This window comes from Sesamum indicum, linkage group LG9 (assembly GCF_026168435.1).
Source record: "Sesamum indicum cultivar Baizhima isolate 11 linkage group LG9, ASM2616843v1, whole genome shotgun sequence".
Classification (NCBI taxonomy): Eukaryota; Viridiplantae; Streptophyta; class Magnoliopsida; order Lamiales; family Pedaliaceae; genus Sesamum; species Sesamum indicum.
The window spans coordinates 16,739,632-16,764,616 of record NC_142665.1 but is presented as its reverse complement, the minus strand read 5'-3'; the positions used below and the strand labels follow the sequence as shown (position 1 = coordinate 16,764,616).

The window sequence follows — 24,985 nt, the reverse complement described above, 5'->3', positions numbered from 1 at the left end:
TATGAAAGAAAAATGAAAGTTCTTTATAGAGCACTCATTAGGAGCCAAGGTATAAGCGCAACGCCATTAATAGCACTTGAAACTTTATCGCGGAACAACAAACACTAAGGAATTCATACGTGATCGTGGGGGTCTCAATTTGAGCTATCGAAGGTTCAAGAGTCATATCACTCTCGTTAGCCAATTTGATTGCCTGACTTCACGACGCGTTAATTCAATCGAAAGATATTAATGCTTAAGTATATTTATTCTTTCACTCAGAAATCATATTCTTCATCTACATAAGTCATTTGTGGGGGAATATTGGGAATGACTAATTTTTGGACTCCTAAATCACCTAGACTCCTAAAATCCAATTTTTTGCTCCTAATATCAATAAATCCGTTGGCAAATGTGTGGATGGGATAGAGTCCCATTTTTTCCAGCAACCAAGGTATGCTTCTATAAATAGGCTCGAGCTTATTTCATTTTACACACCAACATTTTCGAGAACAATTCAATTGCTTTCTTTCACTGTTTTCTCTCCTTCCCTTCTGAGTGTTTTTGTTCGCTGTTCCAAGCTTTCTTTAACGAGTGCGCTTGTAAGAGAGTTATAGCTGTATTACCCTTGGGGAGCGATCGGTTTATACTACTGCACCATGGTAATACCGAAATTTCATCTTCAAGGCAGTGGTTCTCCACGGCACAGTCTTTCATTTTTCCAACAAATCCTCTACAAAAAATGCGATGCTATGTTTGGATTTCAGAATATACGAATATTCAATAGTCAAATATAAGTAAGGATGTGCAAAATTTCGATTCAAATCGAAATTTCAATTCGATATTTGATTTAAAAAAAAAGAAAAAGATTTATTCGATATTGATTCTATTTTGATTTTGGATATCAGTTAATTGTATCGAATTGAATATCGAATTTTTTTAAATGTTATATATATATATATATATATAGATTTATTTTTTAAATATAAATATAATAAAAATAAGAGTTTATTATTTTTTTTGGAAAAAAGATTGGTTTTCCAGTAATTTACCGAACCTAATCAAGAATTTCAATTCCTTAAACAATACGTTATTTAGGCGTACCAAAATTTTGATTCGTTACAATATGGTCTTACTCAATAAACCCCAAAATATAAGAACTTTTTGGGGGAGATAAATTTGAAGGTTTATTAAAAAAAAAATTAGATTAGCATTTTTCGTCTAAAAATATTAAGAGTACGATTGTAATTGGAGTAATAATATTTAAAAAGAGTTTTGATCCGCTTTTCAAAGTTTAGTTATTTTATTTTTCGAGGAGAGTTAGGTGTAATTATTTTATTATTACCCTTTTACAACAAATTAAAATGAAAAGTTTGATGCTGTTTTTGTGAGATTTTTCTCATCTCAACTGCTTAAAATATTTTCCCATGTCTATGAGAATTTTATTAAAATATATATATATATATATATATATCAAAAATAATTCACTTCTCTTAAGAAAAACATGTAGCGACAATTATAATCATTATTCTCTTTTTATTATCTTAAAAACTTGGTTAAATTACAACGAGCTTTCTTGACATGACCCTTTGTTATTAAAAAATTGCCAATTTTCCCCTAATATTTGATGAAAGTATGCAATCCTTGAATTGAGATCTAAAATTGTCAATTTTGCCCTTTTAAAATCAAAAAATTCTAATTCTAAAAAGAAAACAGAAGAGGCGATAAAAGATTCTGGAACAGTTAAAGAAAAATCAAGTAAAACTATAATTCATAACCCACAAGGGCATTCCGATCAATTCACCACAAGAAATGGATGATAATCTAATAAAGACTAATGGATGGGCTAATTATTGGACAGCGATTAAGTTTATGGGGTATTGGTAATTTTTTCAAACAACAAGATGATATTTATAATGATATCAAATTGCAAGAGAGCTCATTCTAATTTACCCTAAAAAATTTTACACATCACGTCAACTATCATCAGTGCATTTTTATTCCATATTCAATGACATACTCAAAAAGAAGGAATTATCATCTCAGTCAAAACTATTTCATCTCATTTCTTTCTCACTAACATGAGCGGAGATGAGATCACTAGCAACCACAGTATTTTGTAAACTTCCTTTGATTCTTTTTTCATTTTAAGTCTTAGAAATAGAGTGAATGTAAATTCAATTGCATGTAAACGGGATGCAAAGGTCAACAGCTTAGAATCTGCAGCCTGCTCTAAATTATCTGTAAATCTCCCATTTCTAAAACTCGTTAATTTCATATTGGGTTAATTAGAGTCGCACCCGTATAAAAATATAAAATTACACTTTTTCCCAAAAAAAGTTTAAAATATATTTGCACAAAATTCCAAAAATTCTTAGTTTATATCCGTATCCCTTGCATTATGTCTTACTCAACAATCCGTATAAATTAGAGTTACTCTTTAAAAATGTGAAATTATATTTTTTTAAAAAAAAATATTAAAATTATACAAAAATTCATTGTTTAGACCTGATTCTATTTCGTTAGGATTTCGACAATACTAACGTTAGCAAAAATATTATATAAATTTTTCATTGTACCCCTCATTTAACATTCTATGTAATATATTTGTACATATAAGAGGAAAAGTGTAAAGATGTTAACCTCAATCTATATATATTACATTTATTCTTTTATAAATACAAAAATATATTTAAAACTATTAAATGATGGGCAAAATTAAAAGTTTGTAACTTCTTTTTGATAATGTTAGCATTTTTTGTTGGAACCCCAACAGAAGAGGGTCGGGCGTAACGGAGAATTTTTGAAGGGAGTGTAATTATAGTTTCAAAACTTCTTTGAGAAAAATGTAATTTCGCATTTTCAAAAGGGGTCTAAGTGCAATAACCCTATAGATTATTAACATTGTGCCTAGTTTTTTCATCCAACGACTACTTTTTCTCCAATAGCAACAGCTCGTGAACTATATTTTATACAATTACACCTTCTTGACTTTCTATATATTACATTTAACTTTAGTATAAAAGTATCAGTACAGTATACTTGTCAATAAATTATGCAAAACATTGAATGATAAGTAAAATTAAAAGTTTATTTAATTTTTTTTGTTGACGCTGGTAGCTTTTGTCCAAATCCTAAAACAAATGATACAATTGGAAATAGAAAATTTTTGAAGGATATGAAAGTATAATTTTAAAAAAAATTAAAAAAATATAACTTCATATTTTTAGTGAGATCTAAGTATAATTAACGCTTTTATTTTACGAAAATTCCATTCCTTCCCCGGAAGCCATTTCTTTCCTTTGAAGTAAATCCAGCAGCAAGAAGTTGCACCAATTTCTCTTTGCTTATTCCCTCAAGAAAAGGACTTTTCTTCTCTAAACACCTAAATCAGCCAAGCAATCCCCATTTATTTCTTTTTTAATTGTAAGATAAGGATAGATATACGAATCCAACAACTACTATCTCTCACCGTCCATGGACTCCGAAAACTTAGACAAAATATCCTCTTTCAAGGCAGACCAAGATAGCCAAGAACAGCTTCAAATCCCAGGGAAATGGCTGCCTGGAGACCAGCAAATCAGAGGTCTAAGCCCAGGGATCTTGACAGAATGGAGAGAGATATGGGTTGTGCTGTTTCTCCCAGACCTGTACTCAACCTGATGCAGAACTGCGATTTACCTCCTCCCGTCAAGCTTTTTACAGCGCCCGACGATGCATTTCTTTCATCAGTAAGCAAAATCTACAATGTGGTGGGAGGCCAAGATTGCTTGGAAAAGGACAAGTTGGAGCTTTTGAGGGCGCTGCGGTTATCACAGACACGAGCAAGAGAGGCGGAGAGGGAATTCACGGCCGTGTGCAAGGAGAAGGAGGCGCTCTCGAACCTGATGGTACAAGAGTCATTGCGGCTCTTTGCACACCGGCAATGGGTTGGTCTGCTGGAGTTGCAAGTTTCCAAGTTGCAAAGACAGCTGCAAGAGAATGGCAGGAAGAGGGGCGATTCTGTGTTGAACCGTGGGGAGAATTTGCTGAGAGGGGAAGATGAGGAGGAGGGTAGCAGCAGCAAGAAATGGCGTGCAGTTATAGTGTTCTGTTTGGCTGTTGCTGGGATGGGTTTGGCATTTGGTTGCAGATATCTTTTCTGATTTTCTGTAACCTTATATCTTGCTAGAAATACAAGATAACTTAATTTGAATAGCATTCTGGAACGCAGTAGATAATAGGGATGGCAATTGGGACGGACAACGGCTGGGACAGGTCCGCATGGGGTGGGTTCAGGTCCCCATTCTGGACCCAATTAGAATGGCTTAGTATCAGGTCTAAATAATCAGAACAAAAATCTAAGGAAAGGTTCTAATTGTCTAGACCAAACTGACCCGGGGGCGGATCTTGGGTCAGGCCAAACCGCCCCGAACCCACCGCGTTACCCTCTGTACTTAGATAATCAACTTTTGATACTTGTCGTTTTAGAGTAACAACAGTGCATGATTTTCCTGGTACATTAATCACAATTCTCCTTGGTGGTGGATCCTTATTCAAATGAAAGGGTAGACAAATATAACTGTTGTTTCTTCTCTCTATATATGATTAGGGGTGTGGTGTAAAGGTGGCGTTGAGTTTCTGGATTGGGGCGGCAAATGGAGGAGGACAACGGTCAAAATGGCGGCAGCAGTGGTAGAGGGTTGTGGGGAATGAAGGAATCTGCAAATAAAGTCGTACAGAAACTGACCAAGGCCCAGCAGCAATTTAATTTCTGTGAAGGAAAAAATCTCAAGAGAAAGTAAGCAACTACCCTTTACAATGACATACTACACAGGGAATTCACGGCCGTGTGCGAGGAGGCGCTCTCGAACCTGATGGTATAAGAGTCGTTGCGGCTCTTTGCACACCGGCAATGGGTTGGTCTGGAGAGGAAAGGAAAAATATCCAGCTAACTACCTAACGGATGCTAACCACTCCTAACGAGTCAGCAGCCAAGTGTGCTGGTTCAACTAAATGAAACGTAACAAGCTAAAGAGAAAAAACGTTATATATCAAACCACGACTTCAACCAAGTGTTGTCATCAGCAGCTTCATCAGTCTACATCTTGGTTGTGACGTATGCTGCAGCCGTGCATTTCAACAGGGAAGGGGCAAAAAAATGAGGAGAAACACAGGAAAAGAAGGAAAATATGTATATATAAGTAGTGAAGGTAACCTAATTATTCCGGCCAAGAAAGTTATACTTCAACTCATCAATCATGCATCAATTCTAGTTAAACATAATTAAACAGGCCTCAAAATATCTCAAGCACTACATCAACACAGAAGAAGGCATAAACAGGATCATAGTCAGGCAAGCACTGAAACAGACTCAACTAACATGGCTTCCATATGCTCACAGATGCATTGGTCAATCTATATTGCAAGGAGTATTTCAGTTCTCTCCACAAATATGTACAAAGGCACCTACTGCAGGTCAATTCTACTCTCTACCAGGCACAAGTGCACGTTAATGTGAAAACGTGTAGGGCCAAAAACATGATAAATGGTATATATACAGATAATCATGATAAATTGCTAGATAAAAACTCAAATAAATGCCGCATGTTCAGACCTCAAATGGCTGTAGCATTCATTGCTGCTCGCAAAGAAATCCAAGCAGACCCAGCACACATGGTGTCCACACGGACACTCGATGTGGTTGCACCCTTCCCCTTTCTCAATTATGAACCCACAACCTGGACACTTCTTCACATTATCTTTTCCCATACACCACTCCAATAGAGAAGAATCTGGATCATTTTTGAACTCGCGATACTTCTCGCATGACAGGTATGGATGATACTCCAGGTGGCACCTAGTACATGTCTCCACAAAGCATGCACCACAGACGAAGAGTCCACCAGGCCCATCAGGATCCGCTGCCCGGTAAACTGAAGGACAGTCGGGTGAAGGGCAAAACCTATAGGTGCCCCGACTACCTGTGACATATGCACCCAAGGAAGCCCGAAAAAGCTCCTCTAATTTCTCACCAGACAGCAAAGATCTTAAGTCGGTAAGCAGAATAGGAGTCCCGCAACCCTCTTTTGTACACTGCAATGGGAAACTATCGCGACTTTTGATTGCAGACTCACACTGCTCAACCAAGCATAAACGGCAGAAAATGTGACAACAGCCTTCAAGCATGTAACGGTCCTCCAGTTCGCACAAACAAATAGGACATGCAGCATCATTATTATTACATGGACTATGTAGTCCAGTTGTTTGTGCAAGATCATTAATTATGTCTTCAACTTTTTGCTTTGATTCTTTGGTGCCTACAATAGATATGCAGTGGCGACTCGCTTTTAAAGATAACTCCGCCTCAGGCACCTTCTCTTTAAGCCCATGAAGATCAGGTCCAAAATGCTGAACAACTCTCTTCATCATATCTGGAGGAAAAACTCCATTACGAAGTCGGATCTCAAGTTGCTTGCCTTCATATAGAGCAAGAAGTGCTTTGACAAGGCTCTCCTGTACAACATCAATCTTTTCTGGAGAACCAAAGACTCTCAAAACCATGTTATGCTTATCAAAAATAATGTGGGTCCCTGACTCTCGCTGAATGGATTTCATAAGCATGACTCCGTCTCGTGAAAAAAGAATCTGAAGCACTGCAGGAGTTATATCAGGATGTTGTATAATCTTCCCTTTCATGAGCTGCTCCAGAGGTCTTCTCAACTCTGCCACAGTTTTCGTAGCAGTGGCAGATATCTTTACTCGATAAGAACCATTCTGGTTTCTCTCCAGGTTACATTCTACACCTGCAAAAGTAGAAAATTTACCCACGTATATACAAACCATCGGAACTAGTGCATCTCAACCTTCATAATACGAAATGCATTTCCACATACCAAGTCACATAAAAACCAGCTGCTGTCACAATATGACAAAGGCTATTATGGTACATAAGACTAACCAGGAAAACCAAAACTAACCTAAAGGGGAGGTTCTCTGCCTACTTATTACATGCTACTTAGTTTAAAGAATGTGGAGTCGGCCACAAGGCATGTTGAAACAGTAAGGATGAAGAGCTAGATAGCACATGGTGGTTTGTCTGGTCTTCGTGTTATGCAGATAAATGGCACAAGAGTTTATTAGAAGGCTCTTGATGTCTGTGCATAAGTTGCACAGAATGTCAATTAACTTTAAGACCACCCTGCTACAGCCAACACCACCACGTAAAACAAACCTCCAAAGAGGAGAAAAGATAGTGTCAGAAGTTGCAGAAAGTACCGATTGACTTGTCAACACCACCCTGACAACGCTACAGCAAGCACCTCCCCATAGAACAAAACCACCAAACGAGAGAAAGATAAAACAGAAATAAGAAGAACAAGCATCATGTCTACATTTTAAACCATCACAACAATGACATACTACACAGGCAAAAAGATAAAAGAAGATGTTTATGAATATCTTATTTGCAGGGAGACAGCTAGTCATAACATAGCCAAGGTGCATCTCACACATCTCAACCTGATACTTCTCTGCTGGAACATATTAGTTTATCAGATCTAAGCTAATTCCATTAATTTGACAACAAAAGAGACGTAAGTTTAGCTAAGAATATATCTGTCCGATAGGGAAGGTCTTCCGGTGTTCAGAATTATTTATTTGCTCCATAGAAAATTTACACCTCTGTCAAAAGTATCTCAAAACTAAGAAAGCAAATTTAAATAAAGAAATATGAAATAACATGCTACTAGAAGAACATTTTTGTGAAGTCTGATGAAGGTTCGATTTTTAAGAAATTAACAGATGCTTTGCTCTGCATTAAGTTTAAATAATGACTAAGAAATTAATATGAAACACCACTTCATAAGGAAAATGTAAGTTACCCTTTTGTCGCCGGAGCCTTGCAAGCAAAGAATCTAGCTGTTTACTAATAACAAGATAAACAGGAGCAGGACACGACACAAAGCTATGAAACAATTGCTGACATTGTACTTTCTGCCACGGCTGACATCCAGATAATACTTCCCCGTCAATTTGCTCCAAGGCCTTAGCTGCCTCCAAATGCAAACTTCCATCAAAAGTAATTGCTGCTCTCATGAAACTGTCCTTGGGTCCTGGTGAGAATACCTGAACACGGACACTATTACCCTGTGCATTCCTTCTAGGCATAAAGGGAGAAATTTGTCGCAGAATTGCTTCTTCACAAGCAACAAGTGGAGGATTATCTATTGCATTTCCTCTCACCAGAAAGAAATCAAGGATCCGCCTATTAGTTGCTGCACTTACCACCTGAAATACATCAGCTTCAGAAAGTTCCCTGTCAATTCCAGTAATTAGCACACCGTCTGTAAACTTTGTACTTGGGTGACACCAAACAAGCCTGCCCCCAATTACTAGATTAGAGAAATCATTGACAATAAAAGCAACATCCTTTGCATCACATTTCACAATTGCAACACCTTTGCTGTACCTACGAGGCCATAAGATTTTGGCTCTAAGAGCAGGAAATGACATCATTTTGTGGTCACCACTACAAATGTTTCTAGAAGGAACTACCTTCAATGACCCACCACAGAACTCAACCTGATCCAAGGCAACGGCCTTCTTGGCAGCATCAGGTGTGAGAAATGTCACCCTCCCCCACTTGCCCTTCTCTTCGTTGTCTAGATTAAAACCCGAGAACTTGATAAAGGCACAAACAGGCGCTAAGGTAAATTTCTCCAGAAAAACCAGGAGCTCCTTGTCATCGAGCTCATTAATGTTTGAATGGAATATGTCAACAGTCAAATATCTCTTCTCAAGTTCCAGGTGTTTTATCTCAGCACCAGCTCCCAAGAGCGCAATTGAGGGTAAGACCGTGGGTCCTCCATTGTATAAGCACTTCTCCAAGCATTCATTTTCCAACAACTTCTTTTCATACTCCAAGCCTTCCCTCACTAAACCACATACTTTCTCCATGTCTCCTGAAGTAGCATAAAGAAGTACCTCATTTAGGTCAACATTAACTTCCACACCTATCCGTTCATCCTCACATGAGTCCCTGATACTTGAAACAACAAGGCGCAAATTGCTGTTAGATTTCCCACAAAACCTTTTTAGCAGTACACTTCCAAACCCGGACAAAATCCTCTTTTGCAACTTTTGACTGGCCATGTTCAAGAAATCAAACATTGGAGGAGGACAAAGTAATGACAAATATTCAAAGTCACATGCAGTGACACAGACCAGATACTCATTGGATACTGAAAGAATTTCCCCAAAAACCACCCACGCTGGCCTATGACCAAAATTTAACAAAGAACATGAAGGATGCAATTGAACATGTTTCCTCGTTAATGCCACTTCATAACCAAGCTGATCATACCCAGAGTACATAGCCACATTTTCTGCCAGTGCAGAGAGTATTATATTTTTCAAATTCTTATCATGTTCAGAACATATTTGGGGATTCCAATACCAATAGTTTGGCACGATGATATTTAGTTCATTTTTAAGGCAAGCTTCCAGTTCTAGCACAGTGTCCTTGCATCTCCTCAAGGACTTTGCATTAATGCTATTCTCCCAACACCAAATATTTCTCTTTTCCCATGGCACAGCCTCCCACTCTTTATAAACTGCAAGCAATGTGAAGAGATCACCATTAGGATGACAAAACTGGACCTTAAGGCAATCAGATTTCAACTTATCCTCCTCTGTACCAACTCTGCAAAAGATGCTACTAGAATTTGCCATTACAGCAGCAAGAACAAGACCCTCCCTACCCAAGCGCTGGCAGAAGCATTGTAGAATTATTTTACCAAGCCGAGGCTCAATACCCAACTTGACCATCTGCCACCCTTCTGCAGTTAACTCGATAACATCATTTTTCACTACAATAGCTCCTAATTGGATAAGATTTCTGATAGCCATATCTATAGAACTAACACTAGGTGCATCAACAAAGTCAAATTCCCGTACATCCTTGATGCCCAATGCAAGAATTCTCAAAACTGCTACACCGAGATGCACCTTACGAATTTCTGGTTCCTGATGAGGCAGCATTGACTCAAAGTCACTTTCCATGTAGAGCCTATAACATTTTCCTGGTTCAGTTCTCCCAGCACGACCAGCTCGTTGATTAGCAGAGCTCTGGCTGATCTTGCAAACCCTGAGAACATTCATGCCTGTACCTGGTTCATATCTACTCTCTTTTGCCATTCCAGAATCAACCACATACTTGACGCCTGGGATTGTCAATGATGTCTCAGCGACATTGGTGGCAAATATAACTTTTCTCTTTCCTGGATAGGTCAGGAATACCCGACGTTGGTCCTCATAAGAAAGTTTTCCATGTAAAGGCAATGCAATAGCAGAGATAGCTTGAAACTTCTCACAAGCCCATTCTACTTCCATCTGTGAGGTCAAGAATGCAAGTATAGTGCCTTCCCCCTCAGTTTTGTTGATCTCAGTTACCATCCTCAAAACATCAAGAACATATGAAGGCATTAATTTTAAAATTGAAGATCCATCAGATTCACAAGGTATGTATCTAATGTCAACAGGGAAGTTTCTGCCAGCCACATGCAAAGTTCTACAACCAAAAAAGTAGTCAGCAAACTGGTCTGCATCTGCAGTTGCGGACATAATTATAAGCCTGAGACATGGCCTCTGACACAGTAGATTCTTGACCAAAGCCAGAAGGAGATCTGTATTTAAGCTTCTTTCATGAGCCTCATCCACAATAATGCATGAAATCCCAGAAAGTTGTTTATCACTCATGTAATGCTGCAATAAGCAATGATCAGTCATAAATATCACCTTCGAATGAAACTCCTGATCAGATGAATATGATGGGCAACAGCTGACTGAAGTATTTTTATAACAGCCCCAGCTTTCCTCTTTAACCCTTTCTGCCAATGAAATGGCGGCGAGTTTCCTTGGCTGCGTGCAAATAATAGACTGCTGGCCAGAAACTTCAGAATCAGCAAGAAACTGAACCAACTGTGTGCTCTTTCCCGAACCAGTCTCGCCGATCAGCACCGTGACCTGTGAAAATTTTCACCCAAATTTTCAGATAGATACAAACAATGTAAACTAAAGAGTTCAAGGCAATAAGAAATACACATATCAGAATGGGGATGGGCATTTATCTGTGGTTCCAGATTTCATTACAAGACACTTAGTGTACAATTCATAGAACCTTTATACTGAATTTTACTTTTTCTAGACCCTACATTACTTCATTAGAAGTTAAGTGGCAACTCCTCTGAGAAGTTATAGTTCGATGACTATAAGAAAGTGAATTTAACACGAATGTTAATATACTTTACAATGACAATCGAAAATGAACACAAGAGAAACTTGAACCAGTGCCAGGACTAAACAAAATGGATAAACACATATAAAATTTTTCATTGAAAGGCAGGGACTGGAATGACGACTTAAACTTTACCGCAATTAAAGGAACCGCCAAATCGGATAAAAATTTAAAACATACTCAACTTACACCTTCCGTTTTCTACACTTTTCCAACTAACATTTCTCTATATAAGCACTTTATGCAATGATGTTCTCTTGGCATCCAGTCGATCGAGTACATTTGCTAATACCAAAACTCCAAGGACGGATGCAACTTTCATGTTCCTTTTCGATTGTCTTTCATTCTGCCCATAGGAGATAAGAGGTCCCAGCATAACATGGTTGATGCTGTCCATGAGGATTACTTAAAATCTCTAACTTACACCATGAGGATTCTGGCCTATCCTTTCACACATAGGTCAGGACATAGTTTCTCCCTCAGTATTAAATAATCCCAACTATGTGGCACTTCTCTCGCCAATTCCTAGCAGCTACTTAGTTGAACCCGGAGTTCGTTTCTCAAAGTTATCAATGACATGACCAACAAACTAAAAATGGATGAAACTTTCAATTTTTCTTAGAAAGTCAAATATGATTAGACAGTTAAAAACAACTATGTAAGGTAAATAAAATTACATAAGTTAAAGCAACCTGTTGGCTATGAATTTGCTTTAGGATGTCCTGTCGATAGCCATAAATTGGCAATCCATCATCAAGCCTCCTACATTCCCTCATCATCAACCTGTAAATCCTCCCCCAGTCAATCTCTCCACCGGAAAAGCGAAAAACTGGAGTATCTGGCTCTTCATTCTTTTCCACATTCTCCAAATAATTTTCAATACATTTAACTCCACTCTTGAACTCCTGCATCCTGTTCAAGATCAAGTCTCTCTCACCCTCCAGACCTTTCCTTTTCCTCAACAGCGCATCAGCAGTGCCTAACCTCAGTGGTCTCTTCAACGAATCAGAAATCCTCTTAATCTCATCCACCACACTCCCCAATTTCTTCAGCAACTTCCCCACCAAATCCCCCTCTTTCAACCCCTTCAATTTCTCCAAAAACAGCACCTTCAACCGATCGTCCAATTCAGCCTTATCAGAGGGCACATCAATGTTACAAACAATTAGAGGCCAAAAATTATGCCCTTCATCATTCAATTTCATTTCCCACAACTGAACCATGGTCTCCAGAGCCTCACTCCACTGCTCATAAAACAGCGTAGCCGAAATATAATTAGACGCAGCAACATATACTTTCTGCGGTTGAAACTCAAGCTTCTGAATCACAGCCTCGGCCTCCACCTCTTTCACTACGAGTTGCGCGTCCGATCGCAGCTGCACGACGAAGTTTGGTCGGGCTGGGGATGGACCCGGGGGTCGATCACGATAGTGAGGAGTACCTTGGGGTTTCCAGTGGTGCTGTTGATGCGGAGGGCGTCGAAAAGCCGGGGTTTGGTGCTTGTACTGGTGGGGCAGAAGGAACCCACGACGGGGATGGGTTTCCGGCGTCGGCTGACTACGCCCGTCAGGGGCAGGACTGTTTGGCTTGTACATTGTACAGCCTGAGGTTTTGCCAAATCTTGAATATACTGAAAAACCCTAGCGCGGGGGAGAAGAGTTTGTCACCTACACTGTCCGTTTGTTGCGCGATGATAACTCAGCGAACCTGCCGCGGGTGTGGGGGAGTGGGGGGAGAGAGAGAGTCTCGTATGCAAGGAAAATATGGCGGCGAGTACGAGAATTCTTGTCTGTGTAGATGTCTACACGATGTGTATCTAGACCAGGTTTCTACTTTCTATACTCAATTCTTTATTTCCATAATTCTTTTTTTAATTAAAAAAAGAAAAGGGAATTTGAGGGCGTGGGTATATTGAAATTTGAAATTTTGACATGAACACCACGGAGGATACTCCATTAGGATATTATAACAATAAATAAATTGTAATTTGAATCAATTTATTTTAGAACATACTTTTTCCACGTGAGTTTTAAATTTGATAAATAATATGAAGAGAGGAAAAGATCAGAAATTGAGAGATATGGTAATGATTTATTTTATTTTATTTATAGTTAATAATATAAATATGGAGTGTCGTCATTTTAAGAATTATTAAATGAAAAAGATCACTCTGTGAGATGATATCAGATATTTCATGAGTTGTCAGATTGAGCGGTCATTTTGTGAATCTATTCTGAATGTCAACGGTCGTACTCAAGTTGAAATTAATACGTCCGTTATTAGAGCGGTCAATTTAAACTGTTAGAATCGCGGAACTTTAGGAGATTGTTTTGTTGAATTGATTTTTTTGTTCCATGATAAGGATAAAGTAGTCATCAAGATACGCTTTTGTTCTAGCAGGTGGTTGTCGGTCTGGATTTTGGACTGACGTTCTAATTTCAAGTACAGTCATTCGCTTGGAAGGAACAACAGAAGTTGTCAGAGTAGACAAAGAAGAATCAATTGATCCAGCCGATAAATCTCACTAATGAGTTGGCGAGTATCGGGATGATCGACACAGAGTAATTAATTAACAACGTCACGATTTTTAAGTGAAGTGAACATCATTGCTGTAACATGTGTTCGTTTTAGAAAGAATCCAACAACAGAAGTGTGACGCACAACAATCTCATGATTTGAAGATGATGTTGATGGGATACAATCATCATCCATTCGTGTCTAATCAATCAAAAAGATGTGTTTGTTGGTTGAAATGATGTGTCTGTTGGGTGAAACAATTTGTCCATTCGAGTAAAATAGTATGTCCTTTGAGTGAATGATACGTCCATTTTGATAAAAAAAATTATGACCTTTCAAAGGCCTTTTCTTTTTTCTTTTTTTTTGTTATTGAGCATATTTATTCAATTATACCAACTTTTATAAATAGGTCCTTTTTAGGTCTTGTATATAATTTTATCATAAGTATATATTTTTAGCGGACACAATCCGATAAACTTGGGTACTTGAAAGCGGATACTCGAATGTTTTCTCTTAGTTTTTTATAATTTAAACGTGTGAAGAAAAGTAAGGACAACAAAAAAATATTTAAAAGCATATTTCTTTTTGTAACTTTATATTTATTATAAATTATAATTTGTATGTATGATGTGACTTTATTTTTTTAAAATATTATAAAAAAATAATATCAACTTTTTAATATCATAAAATAGTATAACATTACAATTAATTCAAATTAATAAGATAAAATAATTCAATTGATAATATCGATAAGTTGACAAGTAGATCGACAAATAATTGTTTTTCTTTTTTTATTATTTTTTAAATAACTCGATCATGTATCTTTCTCTATCCAATAAATTTAATTGTAAATTACAAGATGTCTCTTAAGATTTGTAATAATTACAACATATTCTGGTTGTTAAATAGCAAATGTCATAACAATTACCCCTTACAATAAGTTGTCATAAAGGGGTATATATTACGGTATTGATAATTTCAAAAGGGTAATTATAATACTTTAAATAACGAGAGAGTATTTATAATTATAGCAAATTTCAGAAGAGTTTGTTGTAATTTACTCACCTCAAACCCTTATGTCTCCTAATTCCTACTATTTGTTAGAATCAATGGTAAATTACGACAATTTTCCTAAAATTTGATATAATTATGAATATCCATTTCGTTATTTGAAAAATTACTCATACTCCTCATGTTTGACGAAATTAAATAATCTTTGGACTGAGGCCTGAAATTACGAATTTTGCCCTTATTGTGTTTTTTTTTTTCTTATTTTCAAGAAATAAAAAAATCGAATGGGGCTGATGGAAAACCTTAAAAATTTGTCCATTTAGTCCATAGAAAAAATTCAGAAAAATTTTAAAAATAAATAAAAAAAAAATTATAATAGATAGTCCACAAGAGCATGTTGATCAGTCCATTACAAGAAATTCATAGAAATATAACATAGTTTAACGGATTAAACTAATTATTAGATGACTATTAAAATTCAAAAATATTGATAATTTCTCAAATAACAGAATTTTTAAATTATGTCAAAGTTGAGGAGAATTTATTATAGAATCAAATAGTCCTACAAAGCACGTTGTAAGGATTAATGGAGCATTAATTCTTATATTTTAATAAAATAATAATAATAAAATAAATTCACGTGGGTTTGATTTTTCTTATTTGATCTGACAAAATCTGAACCCATTTCCACTTTAAAGGACAGTCTTCCCAACGTACAAGTGTAACTTAGTGATCCGAATACCATTACTGGGTCATATATCGGGTCGGATTTACTTGGATTCGCTTCTTAATTTTTTTCACTAAAAATTTTAAATATCCGGATAATTTTCCCATATTTGAATATTGAAATTTAACAAGCTATCTCTCTTGAGATTTTGATATAATTATAAATATCTACTTATTATTTGAAAATCTATAAATATCTTTGATTAACGTTCGTCTAACAACGAGTTCGTTTCGTTAGTCTCTAGTATATTTTCATTCAATTTTTGTTGTGAACTGATCAAGATCTCTTTTTGAATTATGAATTATAATTTAATATATTTTTTTAAAAATTAATATATGAGTATGAAGTAATATTCCTTATAAATTATTTATTTTACCCACACTTAACTTTTTTATATTTTTCAAATATTTTTTTTAATTTTTTAAAAAATTTCAGTAAGGGTAAAGTAATAATTTTCACATTAATATTTAGGTGTTATATAATTATTTTTTATTTAAGGAGAGTATTGACAATTTTGGTTCCTTCATACTGCAATAAATATCATTTTGATCCTGTAACTATGAGTCGTTATAATCAAAATTGTAATACAGGACTAAATTTATAAAAAAAAAAAATCAAATATGAGATGTTCGAGACTAAATTTACACAAAAACAAAACTAAATTTAGCTTATAAATGAAAAGGCTAATGGGTACACGCATTGCACTCTTTTTTTCCACCTATTTATTAACAATGTGATAGAACTGACAATAATATGGTTATTTATAAAAGGGTAAATTACAACAAGTTCTTTTTGGATTTGACATAATTATCAATACTTCATCATTTTTTTAAAAATTAGTAGTACTCTCTAATTTTAATAATTATCCAACAACTAACGTAGTCTCTACTAGGTTTCATTTTCCTTGATATCAACTTTTGTTTTAATAGTCGTTTTTTGAATCAAATTTTGAAACAAATTGAATTTTTAAGCTCCAATATTTGAATCACAAATATTGGCATTAATATCTTATCATAATAGTTTCTTTCATATTCTTTTCTGATTCTTAAGAAATTTTAAGTTTAAATAAACTTTATTATATTTTTATTTAATTGTTGATGTTAGTTTTAGAGTTACAAAATTTTTACATAAAAAATAAAATAAAATACATATTAATGTCTATTTGCATAACCAAGAAGAGAGGTGAATGCTTGTCTGCAAATAAGGTCAAATACTTGAAAGGCTGTTTACACGGCCTGATAAAGGTGGATCGAGAAACTAATTCATCTTACACTGTATTTATCTCAAAATTTATTGGCCCGGGTCCAATCACGAGGGCTCCCATTTGGATCGGATAAAATAAAGGGTCTATACACTTTGTACCCTTGAACTATGCATTTTGTCTCATTTATATCCCTAAAGTATAAAACTTAACAAAAACACCCTTGACAAAATAATTTGGCATTAATAACACAAAAATCCCTTCTCACTTACCCCTATACTTTTTTGTTCTACTATCTAAAGGTGCCATTTACTTTGGTTGACAATGTTGCATAAGACTATTAATACAACTTAATCACTTGTTTACTTGAAATATAAAGGCCAAGGCTTGTGCAACAGCCCTGGTTTATTTAGTGTGTTACTTGCATTATCCAACCCACCTCATGAGGTGGGTTAAATAATTTAGGTCAGTACCCAGTCCCAATAAGATGGTTAAATTGACATATTGTCCAATTTTTTACAGCAATTGCGTTGATGCCCTCCATCTCTCTTGGCGCCTTAAAATCTAATGACTGACTTTTCATTTACACTATTGGGTGAAATAGACAAGGAAACAAGCACAAACAAGGTGAAAAACTCTCTATTCACAAAAAATAATGGTTTAAACCTTACACTATTTTCCAGATTTGGAAGCTCTGTCATTGCATCTTAAACAAAACAAAAAGGCTCACCATCTTTGCTCGAAGTCTAGCTGTTTCCATGAGTAGAAAAATGACGTCTTAGGAGCTGGTTTTCAAGTGTTGAGAGAAGGAATGGCTAAATGATGCTTTGAAATGGGACATAAAGTCAAAAGAAAGGGGTATGATAGTAAATTGAAGTGAATTTTTTAGGACAAAAATGATATTGCACAAGGCCTACTAAAATCGAGATAACTTATCTCACCATGACTGGTGGGATGAGTTACTGAACTTCTACAGTGATTAATACCGGACTCCAATCATGCAAAGTAAACATTGCGCTATCCTATACTATTTTTCTTATACAGGTTAATCAACCAAAGTAAACGAACCTAATTGATAGTTTAGTTCTCTTTCATCATCTTCCAATCAGTTTTACTTACTTCTAGCAAAGAGATTAAAACTATCTTGTTATGGTATGGTGTGGATTATCTTTAAAGGGCTTCTACATATAAGTCTAGGGTGAACAATGGGCCGAACATGCATCGGCAGTTGGTCGTAGAAATAATTTTATTATGTGTATTTTTCTTGGCTATTTTAATTTTTAATACGGTGCTTTCGCTCGCGCATTTTCGAGCCGATCCGTTTACTTTCTCTTTAAAAATATAACATGTAATGCACATGTCATATTAAAGACAATGTGTCTGGAAGAAAAATTGACAAAAAAATTACCATACATAGCAAAGTATAAATTTCACAAATTTGAGAATTGTTAATAATAGAAAAATTCGAATTAAAAGTTCGAATCAACGTGAAATTTCTAAATCCTAGTTAAAAAATGTCTGGAATGAGGACTTTTTGGTAAAAGGCCATTGCAAATCCCTAGCATGGGCTTTGTGGTAGTTCATGTCGGCCAGCTGTTGGTAAAGTAAACATTGGGCTGGACTGATGTCAGCCCAATTTCCACGTCGTAAATAGGCCCTTAAAGTCATATGACCCAATCCAGCACAGCCCACTTTTCCTTCCAATCAGTGAAAGGTCCGTTTTGTCCCTAAAATCAAAGAGGAAATGACCAAATACGCCTTAAGTTGTGGCTTTTTGATGTCATGCAGTGGTACAAATGACAACTACTTTTTTTGTTTCTTGTTGGACATACGTTTGTGAGCAAAGCTAATGGTTTGAACTAGAGTATTTTAACTGCAATGTACTTGCAACTAGAGTGTGGGAACAAAAATTTAAAAATGTAGCCGTTAAGGGCAATTTGGGCAATTCAGTTTTTATCTTTATAGGAATTTTAATTCATCATATTATCCATTCTGATAGAAATTTCACTGAATTTATTAAATTATCCTAACTCACATTTTATTTAACTGAGCTCTATTAACCAATTATCCTACACAGAAAAATAAACGACTTCTAAGGACTCATTTCTCTGTTGTATGGAATATGGGGGTGATATATGACAACCCAAAATTAAAATATTAATAATTTGTTTAGGGAGTATTCGGGAGAGATTCAAAAAGCGTTTTTCAATTTTTTGACTTAAGAAAAGCACTTTTAAGGTATTTGACGTGCGAACTTGTACTTCTGAAATTACCACAAATAAAAAATTAAACGAAAAGTACTTTTTTCCACAAACACTACCCGATTTATGTTTTATCTATTTTTCACATTTTCTACAAACACTACACACTTTTTATTCTGATACAACTTTTCAACTTTTTTTCACAAATAGAAAAATAATTTATATGGGATTATATGATTGATAAGAGACAAAATTTCGAAGTACCCTTTATTTAAAATTTTAATAATCTTTTAGGGGCAAAAAAAAGTAATTTGGCTGCAATCATAGGACAAAAATGACTTTGTGCTTCAAATTAGTGGGATATCCCGTCCCTGATGGAGTAAGTTATCCCACCTTATTCAACATTAGAATTCGGCTCATGATTTTGTGGCTGGCCGACGAATATGTTCAAATACATTAGAGTTTGGGTTAGATATCCCAGTTTATCTAGCCCAATTTTCAAATGTAGCCCTTCTTAGGATGATTTGATTTAAATGGTACAAATAATTTTGGAATAATTATTAGGAGTATGTTAAATTATTATATTAAATGACTTTATTTTATGTTTATTAGTATTAATAAAGTAGTGGGTATAAATAATATATTATTTATTTTTTACTATAATTTGAAATTGAATTGTCGACTAATTTAAATTTTTCCAAAATACCCTTGACCTTTTCTTCTGGCGCTATTCGTAATTGGTTATTTTTCTTTTTGTTAAGAATGTAATAAATTTATAAACATAATTTGAAATTAAATAATATATTTTTATATAAAAATTATATAGAGAGAGAGAATGGGGGAAGGCGAGGTGAGGATGGTGGAGCCTTGGATTGGGGACGGAAAGTGGCGGGGAGGCGGAGTGAGGGCGATGGGGGGATTGGGGAAGCGAGGGATGAAGGGGAGAGGAGGGTGGCTTGGCGAGATGGAGGTGGAGAGAAAGGAGCCGCGGGTGGAAAGCATATCCTGGAGAGGTGGTGATAACAGGAGCGGCCGACTCAAAAGGCCATGGAGGGGATGGCGGCAACAACCAAAAAGTGAGGCAGAAAATGAAAGCAAAAAATTTTTACTTGCATTTTTTGGAGTAATTTAATTCAAAGTAAGGGTCATAAATAAGAGAACACACGTAAAGTTGAGAACAAAATCAGAAGTCAAATTTTAATCAGCACGTGGTGGGTTCAGATGACACTAATAACATCAGCCTCAAGGGCCTGATTGCGATCGAGCCGTAATGAAAGAGAGTAACGGACCTTGACTAATAATTCCATATCGATCCAAAACAAAATAAATAAAAAATAATGAGTGATAAAGTGAAATATAAAGCCTAATAAGCCCAAGTAAAAATGGTCTAAATGGACTATAGCATTATCTATTTGTGTTTTTGATCTACAGGATGATGTATTTATGACCATACACTAGACAAAATAGTGTGGAGTGTGGACCATCTATAAAATTGACAAATGCTAAACTTTGAGTATCTATGACAAAGTATATGGCCTGTCTGATTCCTTTTCAACTTCTAGATATGCCTCAATCCAAACATTCCACTACAATAAAGATATGCGTCACACATTGTTTCATTTTATTTTTTTAATTATATGTGTACATCGATATTTCAATAAACGATAAATTATTAACGAATATTTTTTAAATTTGACATAATTATAAATATTCATTCGTTGTTTGAAAAATTATCAATACCTCCCTAATTTTAACGCCCATCTAATAATTAGTCCAATGCGTTGGTTTCCGTGAAGTTTTTATTTTTATTTTGTGGTGAACTGATCAAAATGTTATCGTGGATTATGAATTATAATTTTATTTATTTTTTAAGATTTTTTAAAACTTTTTTATGGACTAAGTGGGTGATTTTCTTTAATAATTTTTCAAAATTTTCATCCACCTAATCTGATTTTCTTTATAAAAAAATACAATAAGGGTAAAGTCGATAATTTCAAACTTCAATCCAAGGATAACATAATTTCATTAAAACATCAGAGTATTTATAATTTTTTAAATAATAAGGGAATATTCGCGACTATGCCCGAACCTCAAAAGAATTTCTTGTAATTTACCCTTCAATAAATGGAGCAATACATCATTTTGATCAATACACCAACACAACAAAGAACAATAAAATAAAATTACAAAAAATCCACATAAAATGAAATAAATATTCATATACCCAACGAGACGTAAACTTGTTCACGAACCTCAATCTTAATTAGAATACGTGTGACAGTTTAGAGACATGCTACGTGGATGGAATTTTTTTATTATCCATTTATCTATATCTATAATAAATAAAAATAAAACCCGATTTTCATTCACAAAAAGCGGTTACTTATACCGCGACACCAATTTTTTAAATTACAAAAAATATCCCTTATGTAATTTTCGACCACCCCAATTTAAATTCTTATTATAATCTATTTATTTATACTATCTATCTACTGTAATATAAAAAGGAAATATCTTTTTTGACTCATAAACAACGATTTGTGACACTGCGATACCAAATTTTTTATGTCGATGATATTTCTAAGTTAATTCTTCTTATTTACTTATTTAATTTTCTAAATGCGATATGTCGATTTATATATTTTATTTTCATATATAATATATTTTAAAGCATAAAATGATTATCTATTATATTTATGCGGAACCATGTGCCACAACAGCTACTAAAGAAAAAAAAGAGAAGATCCAACAACATGAAATGGAATCAGTGTGAGGATAAGACACCAAGTACGATGAAGTTTGATTATACCCATACAAAACAACATTAATATAAGACAAGACGATTATGTATATGAACAGGAATTGAAACAATTCCAAGAAGTAAAAAGACAAAACTACCCCTGTCAGATTCATATAATACTATATCAGGGCAGCAGAGCATGTATGGTTGTACTTAATAAATTAAGGATAAATTATGTTGATACGTTTTGAAAAATTATGTTCGATTATATTAATATTTCATATATTTTAATAAGTATATTTTTTAAAATTATAAATAAACTTTTTGATGAAATTTTTTCACAAATACCCCATAAAAAAAATATAATAGTAACACCCTTTTACGGGATATATTGTAATTTTATGAAGAATAGAGGTATATTACACTAACAACCCTCAGAGATTATTTTATAATTTTATAAAGAGAATAGAGTGCCTTTCAAATTAGGCTTAACATCAGGGACTGCAAGTGTAATTTCTCCATAAATTAGTTACTTGCCTGCCAATTATGAAAACTATGTACTCATAATTAAATTCCTAGGATTTATGTGGTGCTGTGTAATAAAACAGCAATTACTATAGTAATATAACATTAAAAATGTGCGAGGGTCTTTTAGTCAACTTATTTATTTGTTTTGATCCACTTGCAGAAAAAATACATATTAGGGGCTGACAAAAAAAAATTAGCTATCTTTTACAATAATTAAACTAATTTTGACCAAATACTCATTTATTATAATTTTAATTTTTAAAATTATAAATAAAAATTCAGGTGCGGGAGTGGGGGTTTGAGACATAGGATATCATTTTTTAAGCCCGATGACAGAATACAGTTCAAATTAGGTTAAAGAGTCGGCTCCAATCAATGCAACACCAATAGGGAAAGAAGCAGACCTAACACTACCTCCATTCTGTTGGCGAGATAACAACCAGTTCAAGCTCAATTTTCACCAATCGAGAGACCATTTAGCTCAGTGAACATGTGGACCACATTCTATACATCAAATGACGCATCATCACCAAAGCAAGCTAACGGGAATAAACATGCCAATTGTACCTAAGGATAGCAATCGAGTTAGGTTTTTTGGGTCTGGGGTGGGTTATGGGTTTTTGCCCCGGTCTATTTTGTATTTATTTATTCATATATAATAAATTATTAACAAAAAATTATGATATTATATGTAAATTTTTAAATAATTTTGCACATATCCGACTCTATATATGAAATACAAAAAAAATTAGTTGAATGTATTATTTATATTATATAATTTATTTTTTAGATGAAAAAAACTATGTTAATTTAAATTGATATTACTTATTGAGAAATTAAAAAATTAGATGATTGTTTTGCTTATATTATATATTTCATTGTATATCAAAAATTATGTTAAAGTACCTAAATCTAAAATAATATTATTTATTGAAATAGAAAAAAATACTTGATTATACTTTTTGTATCATATAATTCATTTTAGATCAAAATCTACGTTAAATTAACAAATTTAAAGTGATATTACTTATTAAAATACAAAAAGTCAGTTGAGTATATATTTTGTCCTATATAATTCATTTTAAATTGAAAATTATGTTAAAGTATTTAAATCTAAATTGATATTACTTATTAAAAAAATATTAGCTGAATTTATTCTCTGTATTATATATTTTATTTTAGATTAAATAAAAACTATAATAAATTACTAAATTTAAATTGATACTATTTAATAAAAAAAATAAAAATTTAAATCGAGAGGGGCTAGTCAATCCCGGCCGTTCACATTCTCAGCAGTGTTGCAAAAATAGCTATGCCCAAAATTACATTTAAAATCAGTATCAGAGAGTGGCGTCGCCCGGACTCGAACCGGAGACCTTCAGTGTGTTAGACTGACGTGATAACCAACTACACCACGACACCTTGTTGCTTCTACTGCAATAGTTTCCTAATTTCATTGTTCTTTTAAGACAGTCCCAAGAATACTCAAATTTATAATTTTTAAGAATTAAAAATCATACCCAACCCAAAATTTGTACCATTTGTAATTATTTATAGTAAAATGAGGAGTTGTCGCATGCAGTCCCGTCAACCATATGAAAAAGAAAATATAAGATGAAGAGAACAAATAAAATTTATGTAAAAAAAACAATCGTGCTATGAGATTATGAGAAATAAAGAAGTTCGAAAAAAATGTAGAGTGTAAAAAAAATTATAATTATGGGTTTATTAAACATATAGAAGTTTTGTGTGAAAAAAAATATGGAAAATAAGGTGAGAGAGAAACGTGGAGTAGTGCGTTGAGAGAAAAAGAAATTGTAATTGTGATATCATTAAAAAATATTGAAATTACTATTTTGATCAAATTTTTTTTTGAATGAAGAATGAATTAAACAATAAATTTTGGTATTAAAAAATTGGTACAACAAAATGTTCTCTTTTATAATAATAGTAGCAGCCACATTAGTACGTAGTTTCTGCGCACATAAGTTTTTAAGTGTACGTCAAGACAAATAGAAAAAAAATTCTTCTAATTATAAATGGAGTATAAATTCAATCAAGACAGCAACAGCAGTCGCCGTCGTAATAATTGTTATTGGACAATATTAATTATGAAAATGGGACTATGGTCGAAGTTGATGAGGATTTAGCAGTGGTCGAGAAGAAATTATGTAAGAGATCATTAAGAAAAGTAGCAAAACATAATGTTGATAGTACAAGTTTAAACTTAATTTTCATATTTATAGAAGTATAACTTTCGAACTTAATTTTAATTAAATATAACAAAATTACCACAAATATATAATCAATTGACAAAAAAAGGGTTAAAGTTGTTACCTGATCAAAATAACTCCAAATATCAATGATAATTCGAGAGAGAATTAATATTAGTGGGACAATGAGAGTATAAAAAATTTCGAAAGAAATTTAGAAATTAGAGAGAAAATAAGAAGAATTGAAGAAGATAGTGACATTAAATAGAACAAGAGGAACACATTTCTGTAGAAAAAATTGTAACGATTTTATGAACAGGCATAGAAACATATAAATAATCATTAAAAAGTACGCTTAAATCCTACTTCTAGAATGGTCATTGAGACGGTTTTTGGAGGTTTCTTGGATCTTTGAAATATAGCCATTGATGATAAGTCGGAACGGACTCATAAGAAATAATTTAAAGGAACTGTTCCAATTTGTACCATATTTTGGAGCGATTTTACAAATATATTGCTTCTTAAAAAAACCTCATATTTTGGAATAATTTTTGGCATATTTTATTAAGAGTGCTCAATGACCGTTCCAAATT

The 24,985-nt window shown here is 34.1% G+C and overlaps 2 protein-coding genes and 1 non-coding gene across 3 annotated transcripts; 1 reads left to right on the top strand and 2 right to left on the bottom strand.

Annotated features, from left to right (window-relative positions):
* Nucleotides 1–3,536: 3,536 nt before the first annotated feature.
* On the top strand, nucleotides 3,537–4,124 carry LOC105178420 (uncharacterized). The gene has a single exon (XM_011101882.1). The coding sequence runs from the start codon at nucleotides 3,537–3,539 to the stop codon at nucleotides 4,122–4,124; it is 588 nt and encodes a 195-aa protein (XP_011100184.1).
* A 1,229-nt stretch (nucleotides 4,125–5,353) lies between these two features.
* LOC105178277 (ATP-dependent RNA helicase DEAH12, chloroplastic) lies at nucleotides 5,354–13,076 on the bottom strand. The gene is made up of 3 exons (XM_011101726.3): nucleotides 11,947–13,076; nucleotides 7,842–10,983; nucleotides 5,354–6,764 (listed from the first exon to the last, which is right to left on the bottom strand). The coding sequence occupies exons 1-3, from the start codon at nucleotides 12,847–12,849 to the stop codon at nucleotides 5,551–5,553; spliced, it is 5,259 nt and encodes a 1,752-aa protein (XP_011100028.1). The 5' UTR covers nucleotides 12,850–13,076; the 3' UTR covers nucleotides 5,354–5,550.
* Nucleotides 13,077–23,527: 10,451 nt separating this feature from the next.
* TRNAV-AAC (transfer RNA valine (anticodon AAC)) lies at nucleotides 23,528–23,601 on the bottom strand. The gene has a single exon. It is a non-coding gene; the product is annotated as a tRNA-Val (tRNA).
* Between the last annotated feature and the right edge of the window lie 1,384 nt (nucleotides 23,602–24,985).

Coding starts and splice junctions, on each gene's coding strand:
- LOC105178420 (XM_011101882.1), top strand. CDS start 3,537: ATGGCTGCCTGGAGACCAGCAAATCAGAGGTCTAAGCCCAGGGATCTT.
- LOC105178277 (XM_011101726.3), bottom strand. CDS start 12,849: ATGTACAAGCCAAACAGTCCTGCCCCTGACGGGCGTAGTCAGCCGACG. Junction 10,984..11,946: donor AGCAAATTCATAGCCAACAG/GTTGCTTTAACT, acceptor AAATTTTCACAG/GTCACGGTGCTGATCGGCGA. Junction 6,765..7,841: donor AAGGCTCCGGCGACAAAAGG/GTAACTTACATT, acceptor CTACTTTTGCAG/GTGTAGAATGTAACCTGGAG.